Here is a 14,716-nt window from a genome sequence, read left to right as displayed (position 1 = left end):
ATCCATAGGATTGCACCTTTAATCTCCAGCAACATGCTTATTGTAATTAAAGTTTGTACCGAGTCTGTGGCCCTAACTAAATTCAACTGTCAAACACATACCACAATGGCTGTGACTACAGGATTTTTAAGATAATCTTTCTTTGTCATGCAAAAGAAGCTGTTCTAATTCTTACCATGCATTTGCGATCATCCAGCCCTGTTAAATCCTCCTCAAATTCTTTCCCTATATCAAAGTCCATGATGTAGTTTTTAAAAGTGCTTAGTGTTCTAATGATCATGTGGTCTCCATCCTGAATAATCTCTTTGTCAGGTTTGAGCATATTGGCTATTTTCCTCACAGCAATGTTTACATCTAGAAGAAAGAGAGAAAGAGAGACCAAAAAAGAACAAGATTTCTGTGAAGTAATTAATACAAGTTCTGGAGAAACTTGGAATACTGTACAGTGGTAAGTACTTTTAATTTGAAGTTCAATATAAGTAAATAAGTGTTAACACCCAAACTTCTACATGATAAGACTTTTAAATGTGTTATTATAGTATGTGTGTGTATATATATATATATATATATATATATATATATATATATATCAATCACTACAATCGTTTTCCAATGAAATACATAGTTCATGCTGTACACACTTGCTTCCCCCCTCCCAAATTACCTCACTGTAATGTAACCTGTGGGTTTCTTGAGGGTTTTTTTTTGTATACTTTCAGTATAAGGCTGCTTCCTATGTCCCTATGTTACTCATAAAGCTTTATAAAGTGCCATATACATTGCTAATGCTATAATAATAAGTCCTTGATAACTATTTTTGATACTTCTAAAGTACTTGCGCTTGTATGTAATTAATGGATTTTTTCCTTTCGAATTAAAGTGCATTCATTTCCTATCGTTCCTTTAAAAACTTAGAAAACATATTTATACATAGCACTTGTTGCTAAAAACATTTTCATACAAAAGCCACATAAATTAAAATGGTGTGATACTTACGTGAATGACTCTACAGAAGGATCAGATTCATCTCAAGGCCAGAAGATATAAAGCTACAATTGCGTAATAATTGAAAGAATAAATAAACCAAATCTTACCCAGTGCTTTCAAATACTCCTCAAAATTGTCATTGCTAAGCATCTTCCAGTAACCATTGAAATCTGCAGGCATTACTAGTGTTTATTTTGGGTTGAAAATCAAAGCCTTTGACTACTGTGTTAATTCTGTACCATATAGCTCAGTGTCGTTTGCAGAAGCAAGTTTGAACTCCGGTTTCTTTTATCTGTTCTTCCGACCATGCAGTTATGCTGGTCCCTTTAAGCCGATTAGTGTTGAAGTTTTACCTTTAAATCCTCCCACAAGAGCTGAACCTTTTAGTTTGTTAATAGCAGCAGGATAGCTTGATTTAAATGGAATAGGTCACTGCCTTTCCCTACAGTGGCTTTAAGGCCACTGACTAGATGGGTATTGATTTTACTTCTTCCCTTCCAAAAGACTAAGAAAATAGTCCTGATACATGAGTAGGGCCTAAATATTTCCTACAGTGCATGTAAACCGCCCAGAGAGCTTCGGCTATTGGGCGGTATAGAAATGCAATAAATAAATAAATAAAGAGTAGGTGACCTGGGGGGTGTCTATATGCCATGGTATTGATATCGGATTCCCTCAAAACTCTGCAGCAATAAAGTTAGATGGCAGGACGGAGCACGGGCTACCTAGCCAGAAAACCATAGCGGCAGCAGCCCTTACCCGATCCACCCAGAGCTGCACCCACTTGAATAACCCAAACCGAAGCCACCACTGACACATGCAGAAACAACATGGTGACCTTGGAGCAAAGAGAAAAGTTGTGGTAAATTGACACTTTCAAAAAGCAGTTTCAGGGCGGAGGGAAGCCCACCATGGCTGCGAGTCGGCAGCTGCATCATATAAACAATGCAGTGCCACTGCACAACCATGATGGGGGTAAATAGGGCGTCTAGGCTGGCTGCTGTGGCCAATTACCATCACCTGGAGCATTTGAAATCCTTGTCCACTTTGTCTTCCACTCTGTAGCACACAAAGAGAACCATGGAAAGTCTACCATTAAAAAGGATCTGCATATTCTGCTCTAGATGGCTAAACTTGTCCTTCAAGCCATGCCTCTGAATCAATCCAACCTTCACCAACCTGGTGCCCTCAATGTGTTGGCCTACAATTCCTAGCATCCCCTTATCTGGAGGGTTGGGAAAGACTGAAGTAAACTCTGAGTGATGGGTGTTGGCAGGAGAGATTAACTATCTGGTTAATAGAAGGCTGTAAAAGAGCCAGCCATTACTCATTCAACCTTGTATTATTAGAGTAACACCCAATTCCAGTTATCACCCAGCATCTTCAGCAGGACTGCACATTTTTATTCATCAGAACACACTTTCAGCTAAGAGAATGCAAAATCTTTTCAGACCAAGAAATAAGCAGTACTTCACAGAAACCCATTAACTTCAGAGCAAGTAAGCAAGTAGAAAACACACACACACACACACACACTATGTTGTACTGCATTATTCAACAACAATACTCTGTTGCTTGAAAGGAATCCCTTCAGACTCTAAAATCTTCCCATCACTTAGAAATACAGCAGGAAAATTTTGAACAAACCTTTTGTGGAATCAACAGTTTTCAGTGTAGCATGAGCTCAAGGTTAAATTAATTGAGTTAGCTAATCCAAGACATTAGCGGCTATGCTTCTGAAAATGCTATCTCCTCCAGCTGGGGTAAAGTGGCACTTCTTTTATAATCCAGATTCTAATACCTATTGGAGTTTGGCCAGCTCAGAATCATATGCTACTATTTTCATTTACCTCCCCACAAAACTGAAAGTAACAACCCATCCTCAAGACCATCTTTATCTTGATTTGTTCAGTTCTGAAGTTCTGAACCCTTTCAATTTGTCAAACAAATAAATGCTCTATTAGGGGTAGAATCTGAATGCAATGTAACAACAAAGTAGAGACTAAATTGAAGTAGGGCTTCATATTTTTTGATGAAGAATATTTAGCATTCTATTAGAACACTCTTGCTTGATATCTACAGAATGTTTTGAGGGCATACTAGTTCATTATGATTCAACTATCAAAGCAATTCAATCTGGTTTACACAATATCCAACTTCTTCAAATGAATTTACACCAATGGAAATAGGATAAGCCTGCACATTGCCCTTTAAACTATAATATCATATATTAATGGCTTCTGTTAAATGAGCACAATAGGATATAATAGGGTAACTATCTTTTATAATCTGGTGGTAGTTAGGGGCAGCATTCTCCAAGTTATACTTTCCATAGTCCCAGATGACACAGAGGTCATTTGTGTAACACCACCATATTCGGGTTTGAAGTTCTGCCAACGGTTTCTTTGAGTTGCCCATAAATAGATTGGCATATGATGGTCCCAAAAGTGCTCCCATTGCTGTACCTTGGATTTGTAAATAGTGATTGTCATTGAATATGAAATTGTTGCAAGTGACAATCAACTTTGCTAGGGAGGTTAAATCTCCAGTTATGGGTTCATTTGAGGTTTTGCTGTTCAAGAAGCATATTAAGGCTGAGAGGCCATCTTTATGGTGTGTGTTAGTCCATGAAGAAGTAACATCAAAGGTTGCAATGATTGTATCATGGTTAAATCAATGTTCCTGATTTAGTCTTTCAATCTTCATAAGGCAATCCATAGTGCCCTGAATATATGATGGATGTTTATGGAGTAGTGGTTGAAATATGGAGTCAATATATAGTGAAATTCTTTCAGGGACAGTATTGTTACATGAAACAATAGGTTGTCCTGGGTTATTGTTTTTATGGATCTTTGGTAGCTTGTAAAATCTTCCTGTAGGGGAGAGGTTAATTAAAAGGTTGGCAATTTCTCTGTCCAGTTAAATTTTCATGCAGGGATTTATGGATTACTTTGCCAATTTTTTTATTTAGGTCAGCTGCGATATCTTGATCAAGGAGTTTGCTTGTACTGGTATCATTTAGTGGTTTCAGAAAATATAATTGTTTGGAAATATAATCCTCGATCTTCATTACAACAACAGCTACTCCTTTATCAGCTGATTTTATGACCTTGTCCTTTACAAGTTGGTTGAGGACCTTTATTTCTTCTTTCGATAAATTGTAAAAGACATCTAAAGATTTGTATTCATTAGCTCTTTTTAATCGAATGAGGTTTTCTATTTGGGTTTGGTGCTCAGGGATTTTTTGGGCAAGAATTATGAGAGGGGATTATGGTGTGCGTTCCCAATGGCCGTGTTCGGACAACACAATTGTCAATGGTGGGTTAACAGCATCTCTATGGTTGATTATCAAGGGGTTACTCTCCACATGACATGATTATAATCAATTGTGGTGTGGATTAAGGCCAGCATCGAGTCGACTATTAGTGAACCATGTGTTTGATTGACACATCCCCTGCCCTCTCTCCCCCCTCAGTCCTTCTGCTGGTATCCTATCAGCAATTGTGATTTCTGTTGGCTGGACTAGAGCAGCAGCCACTGCTTTGGTTGTTCTTGCCAGCAGACTCTGGAGTCACAGAAAATAACCAATTGTGTGCGATGAAATAGTCAACAGTGCCCAACACATGACACGATAACTAATGGATGTTCAAATAATCAACTCTGCACAGCGTTGCTTTTTCTCATTGATTATTTCAGCTGAATAACCAACCACGATGTGACGAAGTCCTGATAGACAACACAATAACTATTTAACCCGCCATTTACTATTTAACCCATTGTTGGTTATTGTATCATCCAAACCCAGTCAATATGGGTTTTGTTATCGTTGTGTGGAAAATGACATCTTCTCTCAAATACAAATTACTATCAGCATTAATTTGGGCCAGGTCATGCTTTCTATCATAGGGCAGAAGGCCTTTAGGCGTAAGTTTAATTTCTTAGGGCAAATTCTATCACTTATTAGATTCACTAACTTGTTTGAATTTGGGGATATTTTGGGAATACATTTGGTACATAGTCTCATTATACTGCAGTCTTATAAATCTTCTATTTTTACATCACGTTCCTCCAGTAAGAAGTTCGGAAAAGCATGCATGGTACCCCCTCATATTTCTTCTTCACAACACTGTAATATAGGTTAGTCTAAGGGTAACTTGAATGGTCAAGGTTCCCCAAGTGAGATTTCTAGCTCAACAAGGATTTGAATTTAGGTCATTCTGTCCATTAGTGTATTCAAAGTTCTATTTGGAAACTGATTAGAAAGTGAACTAATCTCATTTTGTTTTGCCACATTTTCAATTTTCTTTGCTAGTTTTTCAGTCCCCCTCCCTCCAAAAAGGATTGTTATTTATTCGATTTGTACCCCCATCATTTCACCAAAGAAAATGGCACTCAAGGCTTAGAACACAAGAACAATGATGTTTGAGAATGACACTGCTGTAATTGACCATCTCCTAAAAGTACACAGGTAGATGTACTGCAATAGATTTTGGTGGGGGGATCTGTTTTATTCAGGAACAGCATGCAAAATAGATTTCTTATGAAGCCGCATACAGATCAACATTTATTTAAATGTGCATTGTATTCTGCCACTACTAGATTATTACAGAACCATAATGAAATAAGCATCTTTCAGGACTCTGGCTAGAATTATTATCTCCTCAAAACAAGTTGGCTGGAGACACTTTTGTAAATAATCCTCTGGTTTCTGAGCAGAAAGTTGGACTATAAAATAGATAATAAGTAAAAGTATGCTCCGGCTATACAGCCTTTTGAAAAATCAGTTGCCAACAGGAGTGAACCACATATAGGCAATACTCCTCTTAGATATTGCCTGGAAGGTAACAGAACTTGCAATTCCATCCTCTGGACGGGTTGGTGAAGATGTGTACTGGATATTCTGTCTATATTATGTTAAAAGATGACCAGGAGTTTCCTGTGGCAGAAAAGGCCATTGCTTTGGTACTGGTGTCCCTGCAAATCAACTGAATTTCTTTGAATTCATTATAGGGGCTTGTAAAATACCCATACAGAGGTGAAGATGTACACTACTGAAAAAATTATGGTTTCTCACTTTGCATCTCTAAAAATACAATTGGTGCAGTAGAATAGTGCAATTTACAACAAATGTTATCAATCCATTAATGGAGGGTAACATCAGTCCTTGCAAATCTGATGCTGACAAGTAGGATTGCTCTTTATATAACAACATGACAGTGGCTGTCAATTTTACACTAAAGCAGACACACTAAAAGCGTTATAACATTGTGAGATAGTGAAAAGCTTATAACAATAATTCAAGATGGCTTAAAAATGTATAGAGAAATGTTACTAAAAATGTTAAAGCAGGTTTTCTCCGAAACAAATAAAAAATGCCTATAACATTGCAATTCCAGATTGGCTGTGTTCGAATGATCGGTCCAAGGCTTCATCAAACCATCACATATTGGCTCCTTTTTCCAGGTTTGAAAACCAACATTATGCCAAAGTTCTGAGGTTCAGATGGAATGGGGAACTATGGCTTGAGGCAAGCCAAGATCTTCATGCTGGAGCTGGCACATGATAGGAAGAGGGGAGGGGTGAGGGAAGACTACATAGCCACAGTGCTAGTCCGTGGCATCATAAACCATGGCTTATGAAGCCATGGACAATGATCTGAATGCAGCCGTTATGTGGAAGTAACTCTTGTGGCAATCAATGACATAAGCCCAATATAGCAAACAGTACTTCTTGTAAGTGAAAATATATCCCCAACCCAGCAACCCCGTTGTACAAAATCATACTCCAATCCTTGCAAAGAGAATCAGGTAGAACAAAGGTTACTTTCTTCATTTATAAACATAGGAAGACAGCCCGACAGGAATCCCCATTATGTGTGTAAAACCGTCCCCAACACTCAAAGGCAGTTAAAAGTCCTTGTGTAAACAGAGCCACATCACATCGCCTCAAAGGTTTTGCCCTGGTGTACAGATCTTCTATAAAATGGATCAATCTCAAATGACTACAGTCAAGATTACCTTCCTTTACAGATAAAGTATTTGGCTTCCCCTCCCCCCACTTTGAAATGGATAATTACACTGATTTGGTAAAGTAGAGCTATCAGTCATTAAGAGGGCTGAGCGCAGCATTGTATTGCTTAAGAGGCTGCAGCAAATCCCCTTCATTTTTCCTTTCAGTCTCTTCTGTATAGATATTGTGTTGCTTAATGTATGAAATAACAGGATCTGGAACCAGGTATTTCACACTGTGGCCTTTGTGCAAAGCATGCCTTACGCTTGTGGCACTGATTTCATTTTGAACCCACTCTCTAACCAAGTGGATATTCTGTTGGTATCTACTTAAAAGCTCTGATTCAACGATGCACTGAGAAAGATCACTGCCAACACGACTAATACATACCAACCCAAACTTTCCCACTATTTCTAAAATGTGTTCTTCCTTCCAAAGGTTTGGTGTTTGAAATGTCTTCAGAAAATCAGCTCCACAAAGAAGTTTTAGCTCCGGGACAACTGCAAGAATATAACAGGCATTACTTGTATGGTTGTCTTTTGCTGAAACATCTACTGGTAATTATTTATTTGCATTTTTAGTTTATATGCACTCATACAGATAGATGTTACACACACACAGCCTAACTAGCAATATAGTCCTTCAATCGTATTATTTCAGATTGGAAATGAGATACACAACATTTTTAATCAAAACATCAACAGCACACAATACATGCAGTTGATATTATATAGTTTTTTATTTTATTCTTTACATATGCTAGCAGATATGGGAGACTCTGAAATGAGATATATGATTGTAAAATAAGTTTCATCTTCTATTGCTACCAGTAATGTCCCTGTTTCAATTTCCAATCTTCCTAGCTATTACTCCCTTTCAGAAATATGACTGAAAATTTGGTGGATATTGGTCTGTGGGCTTGTATTAACAGAAGTTATAAAGAGAAACTATGTTTCCATGAATCTTAAAACTCCCTCCTGCCCCCATAAGTTGTATATCTGACTGCACACCTATCTTTGTGAGCGATAGTCAGATAATACACACTGAAAACAATCTAGGAATATTGTCTGATTTGTTTCTCACAAATATATCACTTTGGTATTTAATGGCAGAATAATTTTCACTTAATCATGGTGTACCCCTTGACTGACCCATATCTCAGGGTGATTGCATTGACCCTAACCCCTATCCACCTCTCCAAGATATTGATCTAGGATTATGTTAGCAGGTGAATTCATACAACAAAGGAACTCAAAAACTGCATATGAGAAACACGGTGAAGGAAAGAGGAGATGGGTCAGTGCAATCACCCAGAGGCTGCAATCCCATACATGTATCCCACTGATTGCAATAAATGAAGCGTCTATAGGATTGCAGCCTCAACCGTCTAACAACATGTATCCAATTCCAAGGGTGTGTATATGGGAAAGCATTATTATCTTATTCAGCTGCATGCTGCTGTTTCTCAGAGAGAAATTTCAAAAAGAACTAACCCTATTATAACTGGCAATCCAATGTATGCATGTCTAAATAAATACATAGAATAAAACTGATTAGCTGGATTATCCATCATGTCTCAGTTGATTTTTAAACCTTTTGCTGCAATCTTATGGACACGTACCTCCACTGAACCCAATAAGACTTACTTTGGAATAAACATACAAAGGAATGGTGCAGGTGTGTGTGTGTGTGTGTGTGTGTGTGAGAGAGAGAGAGAGAGAGAGAGAGAGAGAGAGAGAAATTTGTGTCACTAAACATGAATGCTGTCATGGACACCTCTGGGATAAGTCGCCATCCATGGTCCTCTGTGCGCCATCATTGCAGGGTTATAAGAAGGCCTTGAAAATGCATTATTTTACTCTGGCCTTCTGATAGGATTGCTGTTTTTGTTGCTCTTTTTATTATTGTTTTTATTGCTGTTTTAATTGTGTGCCTAGTGTTTTATTGTGTTTTTAAATCACTTTCAATATTATATTGGTTTTGTGTGTTTTATTGTTGTACTCCGCCTTGGGAAGGCTTCTGCCATGAAAGGTGGCCAAGAGATATTTTAAACGAATAAATCAATATTCAACAGTGAGCCTTAACTATTGAGTACCCCATTCCACACATCACTCTGAATGGCGAGGGTCATGCTAATTTGAAGAAGAGCTGCATTTGATCAACAATTTCTTGTAATTGGAGTGCTGGCCTTGAGGGAAAAACATTTGTGTCACGCGCACAGATGCATAACAATTATACATTTATTGGATCAAGACAAACAAAAGAACAATCATACGGAAAGACCCTAAAATAATTAACACGACTCTTTCTTATCTCATCTACCATATATTTTAACATGTTTTGTCTCTTTTGTTTTCTTTGTGAAGCAAATAATTCCAATCTTTACAGTCTTTCTCTCCAGATGAGCTCCTTCAAGTTCTTAATAGCAATAGTCTCCCTGCGCTGCACCCTTCTGATTTCAACAATATCCTTCTTGGATGCAGGGTCATGAGAATTGTACATAGCGCTCCAAGAAAGGGCAGCATACTAAAAGCTCCATCCAACGAGTGTTTTACTGCAAGCTCATTACTGGGCATTCACGGATTGCTCATATGATGTCTGCCTCTCTTGCGTCTTCCACCCCTTCTGGTCTTCATTGCACCACAACCACCACCCCGATCTCTCCTGCTGGACTGAATGGACCTATTACTTCCTGTTTTCCGGAAGCGACGACAGAGAAGTGATGGGAGCTGTGCATTTCGACCTAGATGTGATGGGGCTTTAATTTTCAACCTTACTTGATTATTTATCTTGCTTGCTTTTCAGCAATAAATTCGGAATCATCAAAACATTCAGCCTATTATTAGCATTACACGCCTATGCATGATTAGACAGCAATATGTCCTACAATTCTCAGCATTTCCCAGGCAGCAATGCAGAGAGTTATAGGCCTTTCTTCCTTCTAAACAGAAAACAGAACCCATGGGCTGTGCTGATCATAGAAAGCGGGACACTTTCTGACAACCCTGCAGAGGTATGCACAAGTAAATGCAAAGATGCATAATTCCTCTCTCTCATTCACTATAACACAGAAACACAAAATCTCAATCTCTCTCTCTCTCGCTCTAAACTGGGCTAAGACCCAAGCTACATATGGGTGTTCCCCCCCACCGATGCAAATTGCAGTGGGTTTTTTTTTTTTGCGGGGGGGGGGGGGGAGCACTTGTATTGTAACCATAGCAGGAAACAAAGGGCTAATGCCTTCCTACCCCTGCAAGCAAGGGTCCCAATCTGGATTGGGTCCACACACTTACTTCTAAGTAAGAAAAAAGTTGAATACTGTGTATTAAGGTTAACCTGTAATTTGACCATTAAATTAGAAGGGGACGGGCCCTCCCTTGCAATGGGTAAGGCTTTCAGAAGTGGAATATATCACTCACTCACTCAGACATGGTAACTGTTTGATAAACAAGATGTTTGATAAACAAGAGGGATGAAGGCTAGAATGCCATTGGAGGAAAGCTCAAGATAAATCTGAGTGAACACTAGACTAGAATCTAACTGGAGACCTACTCTGTGGTGGTGAAGGCAGCTGAGAAAGCCAATGACTTAGTTTGCATGTAATGACTATCCATGGGTTGTTTAAACCATGGATACTTGGGACTTCGCAGAAGCAAGTCAGGGTACTACCTAGTGATCACCTACCACTTGTACTTTGTTAAACCCCTAGGAGTGCCCCATAATATCTGAACCAGCAATGTGGTTTGTTCAGGTAAAAGCAACCCATTGTGCCAGGTACGGAATCATGAAGCACAACACAGGAACAGGAAATTTTTGGGTGTTTAGCAAAGCAGAAAGTGGCAAATGGTCAGGAAACAACGTGCATGCTTGCTCCCACATGGGTCCTCACGACTTGGTTCCATGGCTCATGTGAACCATGTCTAAATATTTACCACCATTGAATCAACACAGAATAGACAGGCAACACTTTTCCACACTGGGTGAGTTCAAACAATTACTAAAGAAGTAAGCCATGGTGGCTTATTTTCTCTCCCCACATGTAACAGTTGCGAACAACCCAGTTAGCTTAATTACCCTCACCGGGCATGGGGTGTTGTGTCCAAACCCAGAAAGGATGGGTGGCTTGGGTGGTTTACATACCACTCTGAAACACTAGAACAAGCCATGGCTTTCAGGGTCATTTGTAAACCACCCTAGCCATCCTCCCTTCTCGGGTTCGGACATCATGCCAACCTGTATCTGGCAAGGATGATTATGCTAATTAACCGGCTCATGACTGGCACATGCAGGGAGATCATGAAGAACCAGATCAATTAGAGGCTCACTGCAAACAATTTGCTTCATTCTCTGCAAATAAAGTTGTTCATAATTGCCTTGACTTCGGAGTCCAACATTAGGGAAGATCAGGTGGATGCAACTTTGGCAATGTGTCATCCAGTTGGTTTGGGTTTTTTCCAGCTTGTGGATCTAGAAGAGATTGACAAGGTGTCTGGAGACGTGATGGCTACCACATGTGTGCTGAACCCTTGCCCATCCTGGCTAATAAATCAGCCAGGATGAGACTGGGTATATGGCTAAGGAAAGTGATTAATGGTTCTTTGTTGGAGAAGCATGTTCCCTCTTGCTCAAAGAAGGCAGTACTATGGCCTTTATTAAAGAAAACTCCCATTGACCCAACAGACATAGGAAGATATAGGCCAGTTTCAAATATTCAATTTTTGGCCAATGTGACTGACAAGGTGACGGCCCTTAACTCCAGATGCATTTGGATGATACCAATTATCAAAACCAATTTAAATGGGTCTTTCAGCCAGGATACAGAACTGAGACTGTTTTGATTGCCTTGGTTGATGACCTATGCCAGGCACTGAAAGGGGAAAATTCTACTAGTTTTCCTGGACCTCTCAGAGGTTTTTGATAGCATCAACCATGGTCTGGACCATCTGGCGGGGCTGGGCCTTGGGGGCGCTATATTGTAATGTTTTTGGTTCTTCCTGTCAGGTTGCATCCAGAAGGTGGTATTGTGGGAATCCTTTTGAGCACTACAGCTATCAATCTATCGTGTCCCACAGGATTTTGTTCTGTCCTCTGTGTTATTGAATATCTGCATAAAAATGCTGGGAGAGGGCATCTGGAGCTTTGGAGTGAGATGCCATCAATATGCTGTTAACACTCAACACTACTGTTCTGTTACCTGACTCCACAGAAGCAGCCAGCACCCTTGCATGTTGTCTAAGTTTGATAATTAAGGTGAAGAAGCAGAGATTTAATCCAGAAAAGATAGATGTGCTGTTGGTCAGTAGAATGCCTGGCACAGGTATTGGGCTTCAACCTGCGCTGCATGGGATCCCTCGAAAGATCAGGTTTATAGCTTGAGAGTGCTCCCAGATCCAGGTGGCAGCAGAGCTGAGAGGTGCGTTTGCACAATTAACATCTATTGTGCAAACATTCCTGAGTCAGTCTTAACTGGCAACAGTTATCCATGTATGACTTGTTTACATCATGGATAGACTATTGCAATGTGCTCGACATAGCACTGCCCTTGAAGACCATCCAGGAGCTTCAATTGGTGTGAAATGCAGCATTTAGGCTGCTAACCAGCACATGGTATTGTGATCGTACTACTCCAATGCTGAAAGGTCTGCACTGGTTGCCAATTGTTTTCCGGGCTCAATTCAAGATGGTGGGTTTTAACTTCAAACCAGCTTAGAGCCTGGCTGAGGAACTGCCCAGCTCAACATGAACTTGTGTGGTTGCTAAGAACACCAGAAGAGGCACTTTTGAAGACACTCTCGCTTGCAGATACCAGCTTTTTGGAAAGGTCTTTCTCTTGTGTTGCTTCCAAACTCTGGAATACACTCCATTTGGAGTTGTGGTTGATCCCCACTCTCTTGGCGTTAAGATATATCCTTTTAATTTGGCTTTTAAAATTGTTGTTACATTTTTAAGGTTGTTTTCCTAATATTTTATTGTGTGTTTATTTGATTATGGGTTTCATTTATTGAACGTTTTGTAAACAAACTTGGTTGGCTTCAGAGAAGTGGTACACAGATACATAACATTAACCTTTCAGAGCCCAATGGATTAGAGGCTCAGCTCTGTGTTATTTGTCCCAGAACCTGAGACCTTCTGCATGCACAGCATGTCCTCCACCTCTATAAACACTGCACTGTTCAGTTCTCTGCAGCATATACCAACAGAAGAGGTACAAGCCTAGAAAGGCTTCTTGGAAATAGTATCTAATGACAGCTGTTATCCTGCCCTCGCTTATGCGTTCTTATTCCAATCCCATCAGTGGGACTGAGCATATTTGGCAGGGTGCAGTTTATGTTTTTAAAATAAATGGTGCATTTGAATGGTTCTTTCTTTCTTTCCAAAGTGCTTCCTTTTTTAAGATGGAAAAAATCCAACTAATCAAGGAAATTATAAATATCACATGCATGGTACCAGTATATGTTCTTAAGGTTTTTATGGAGATCTGCATAGCAAGTTTCATCTGAATAAATGTACAGGCAGTGACAAGCAATATCAAATGGCAACATGGCGAAGCTATATAGACTACGCCATCATCCATCCATCCTTATAGTCATAAAAAAAAAATAACCCATGAGAAGAGCATAAGAATCTTTTTTTTAAAAAAAGGCATTGAAAAGAATTGAACAACTAAATTGGTTTTTAAAGAAGGCTGCTGATAGAATCAACTCCAGAGGGAAGAAGACCGAGAATATAATGTCCATTGACTTTTGAGGGCTAGTGTTAAATAATGATCTTGCACTTTCACAACTGATAATGGCGCTTCTAAAGTCAAGTGCGTATAATAGTGTTCCAGTTTCTCTTGCGTACCTGAGCCTTTATTTTGGTAAGGTTTTGACTGGTATATCTGAATCAATACTGGTGGAGAGAAAGTTATTATAATACTCTGTAAGACCTTTTCAGGAAGGAAAACCAAGCTAGCCAAAGGGGAAACTACCGTCTGTAGAAAGGAAACAGCTGGATTTAACTGCCAGCGAGATCTCATTAAGAGACAAAGCTCTCAAACCAAAATAGGTAAGAAACCAACCACGTTATCTGCCCAAGTTCACTCTGAAATGAAATAAAGATCCAGTGTCCCTTATAAAAAGCAAAAGACAACTGTGTATAAGATGCTAAATTCAGTGACCCTTATCGGAGATGTGAAGACCTGCTAAAATAAGTCACACAGAAGCTGGAAGAGAATTAAACAGATAGTAGACCTTGTAAATATCTCAGAGGAGCTTTCAAAAGAAAACAGCAAATAACTGAGATACTCTCAAAAATGGCAGATGGGTGTTATATTAACAAGTAAGTGTAGATGCTGGCAGTGAATAGAGCTTTGGTGGCCCATTAAAGGCCACCTGAAAGATAGCTAAGCTGTACAAAGCCCCCAAATTCATTTTAGATTGAAATCTGAGCTGGAGAAGAATTGCCAGCATTCCTGGCTGAAAAATGCCTTGTATGGCCAGGGCCGGATCTACACTAGTCTTATAACGTTGCTAGTGTCTCTTTCTAACGTGGTTCTCTGTATCGGTTCTCTGTATCACAGGGCACACTAGCGTTACTTACGTTTAGCTGTAATGTTACTGCAGGGCACATTGTTAAATCATTTCGTTGTTCTCCCTCCCTCTGAGCGTAGCAGAGTTGCTGGGTTTGCTCCGCCCACTGCCTGCCTCATTCCTAGCCAGCAGTGCAGGGCAATAGTCAT

The 14,716-nt window shown here is 39.5% G+C and overlaps 1 protein-coding gene across 7 annotated transcripts in view; it reads right to left on the bottom strand.

Moving 5' to 3' along the window:
* Nucleotides 1–14,716, bottom strand: part of LOC134402633 (retinol-binding protein 1) — a 97,323-nt gene that overhangs the window by 39,062 nt on the left and 43,545 nt on the right. For 2 of the 7 annotated variants that reach the window (XM_063132233.1, XM_063132234.1), the window contains one exon: nt 5,520–7,496. In XM_063132233.1, coding sequence (XP_062988303.1) covers nt 7,087–7,496 — 410 coding nt within the window. In that variant the 3' untranslated portion in view covers nt 5,520–7,086. Of the gene's footprint in view, nt 1–175; nt 355–1,094; nt 1,216–5,519; nt 7,497–14,716 lie in introns of those variants that run through there. The other 5 variants (XM_063132237.1, XM_063132236.1, XM_063132235.1 and 2 more) reach the window with 5 other exon arrangements.

The sequence above is a fragment of the Elgaria multicarinata genome, chromosome 8, assembly GCF_023053635.1.
Source record: "Elgaria multicarinata webbii isolate HBS135686 ecotype San Diego chromosome 8, rElgMul1.1.pri, whole genome shotgun sequence".
Classification (NCBI taxonomy): domain Eukaryota; kingdom Metazoa; phylum Chordata; class Lepidosauria; order Squamata; family Anguidae; genus Elgaria; species Elgaria multicarinata.
Note: the sequence above shows the minus strand (reverse complement) of the source record. Positions and strands in the feature narration are given on the sequence as shown.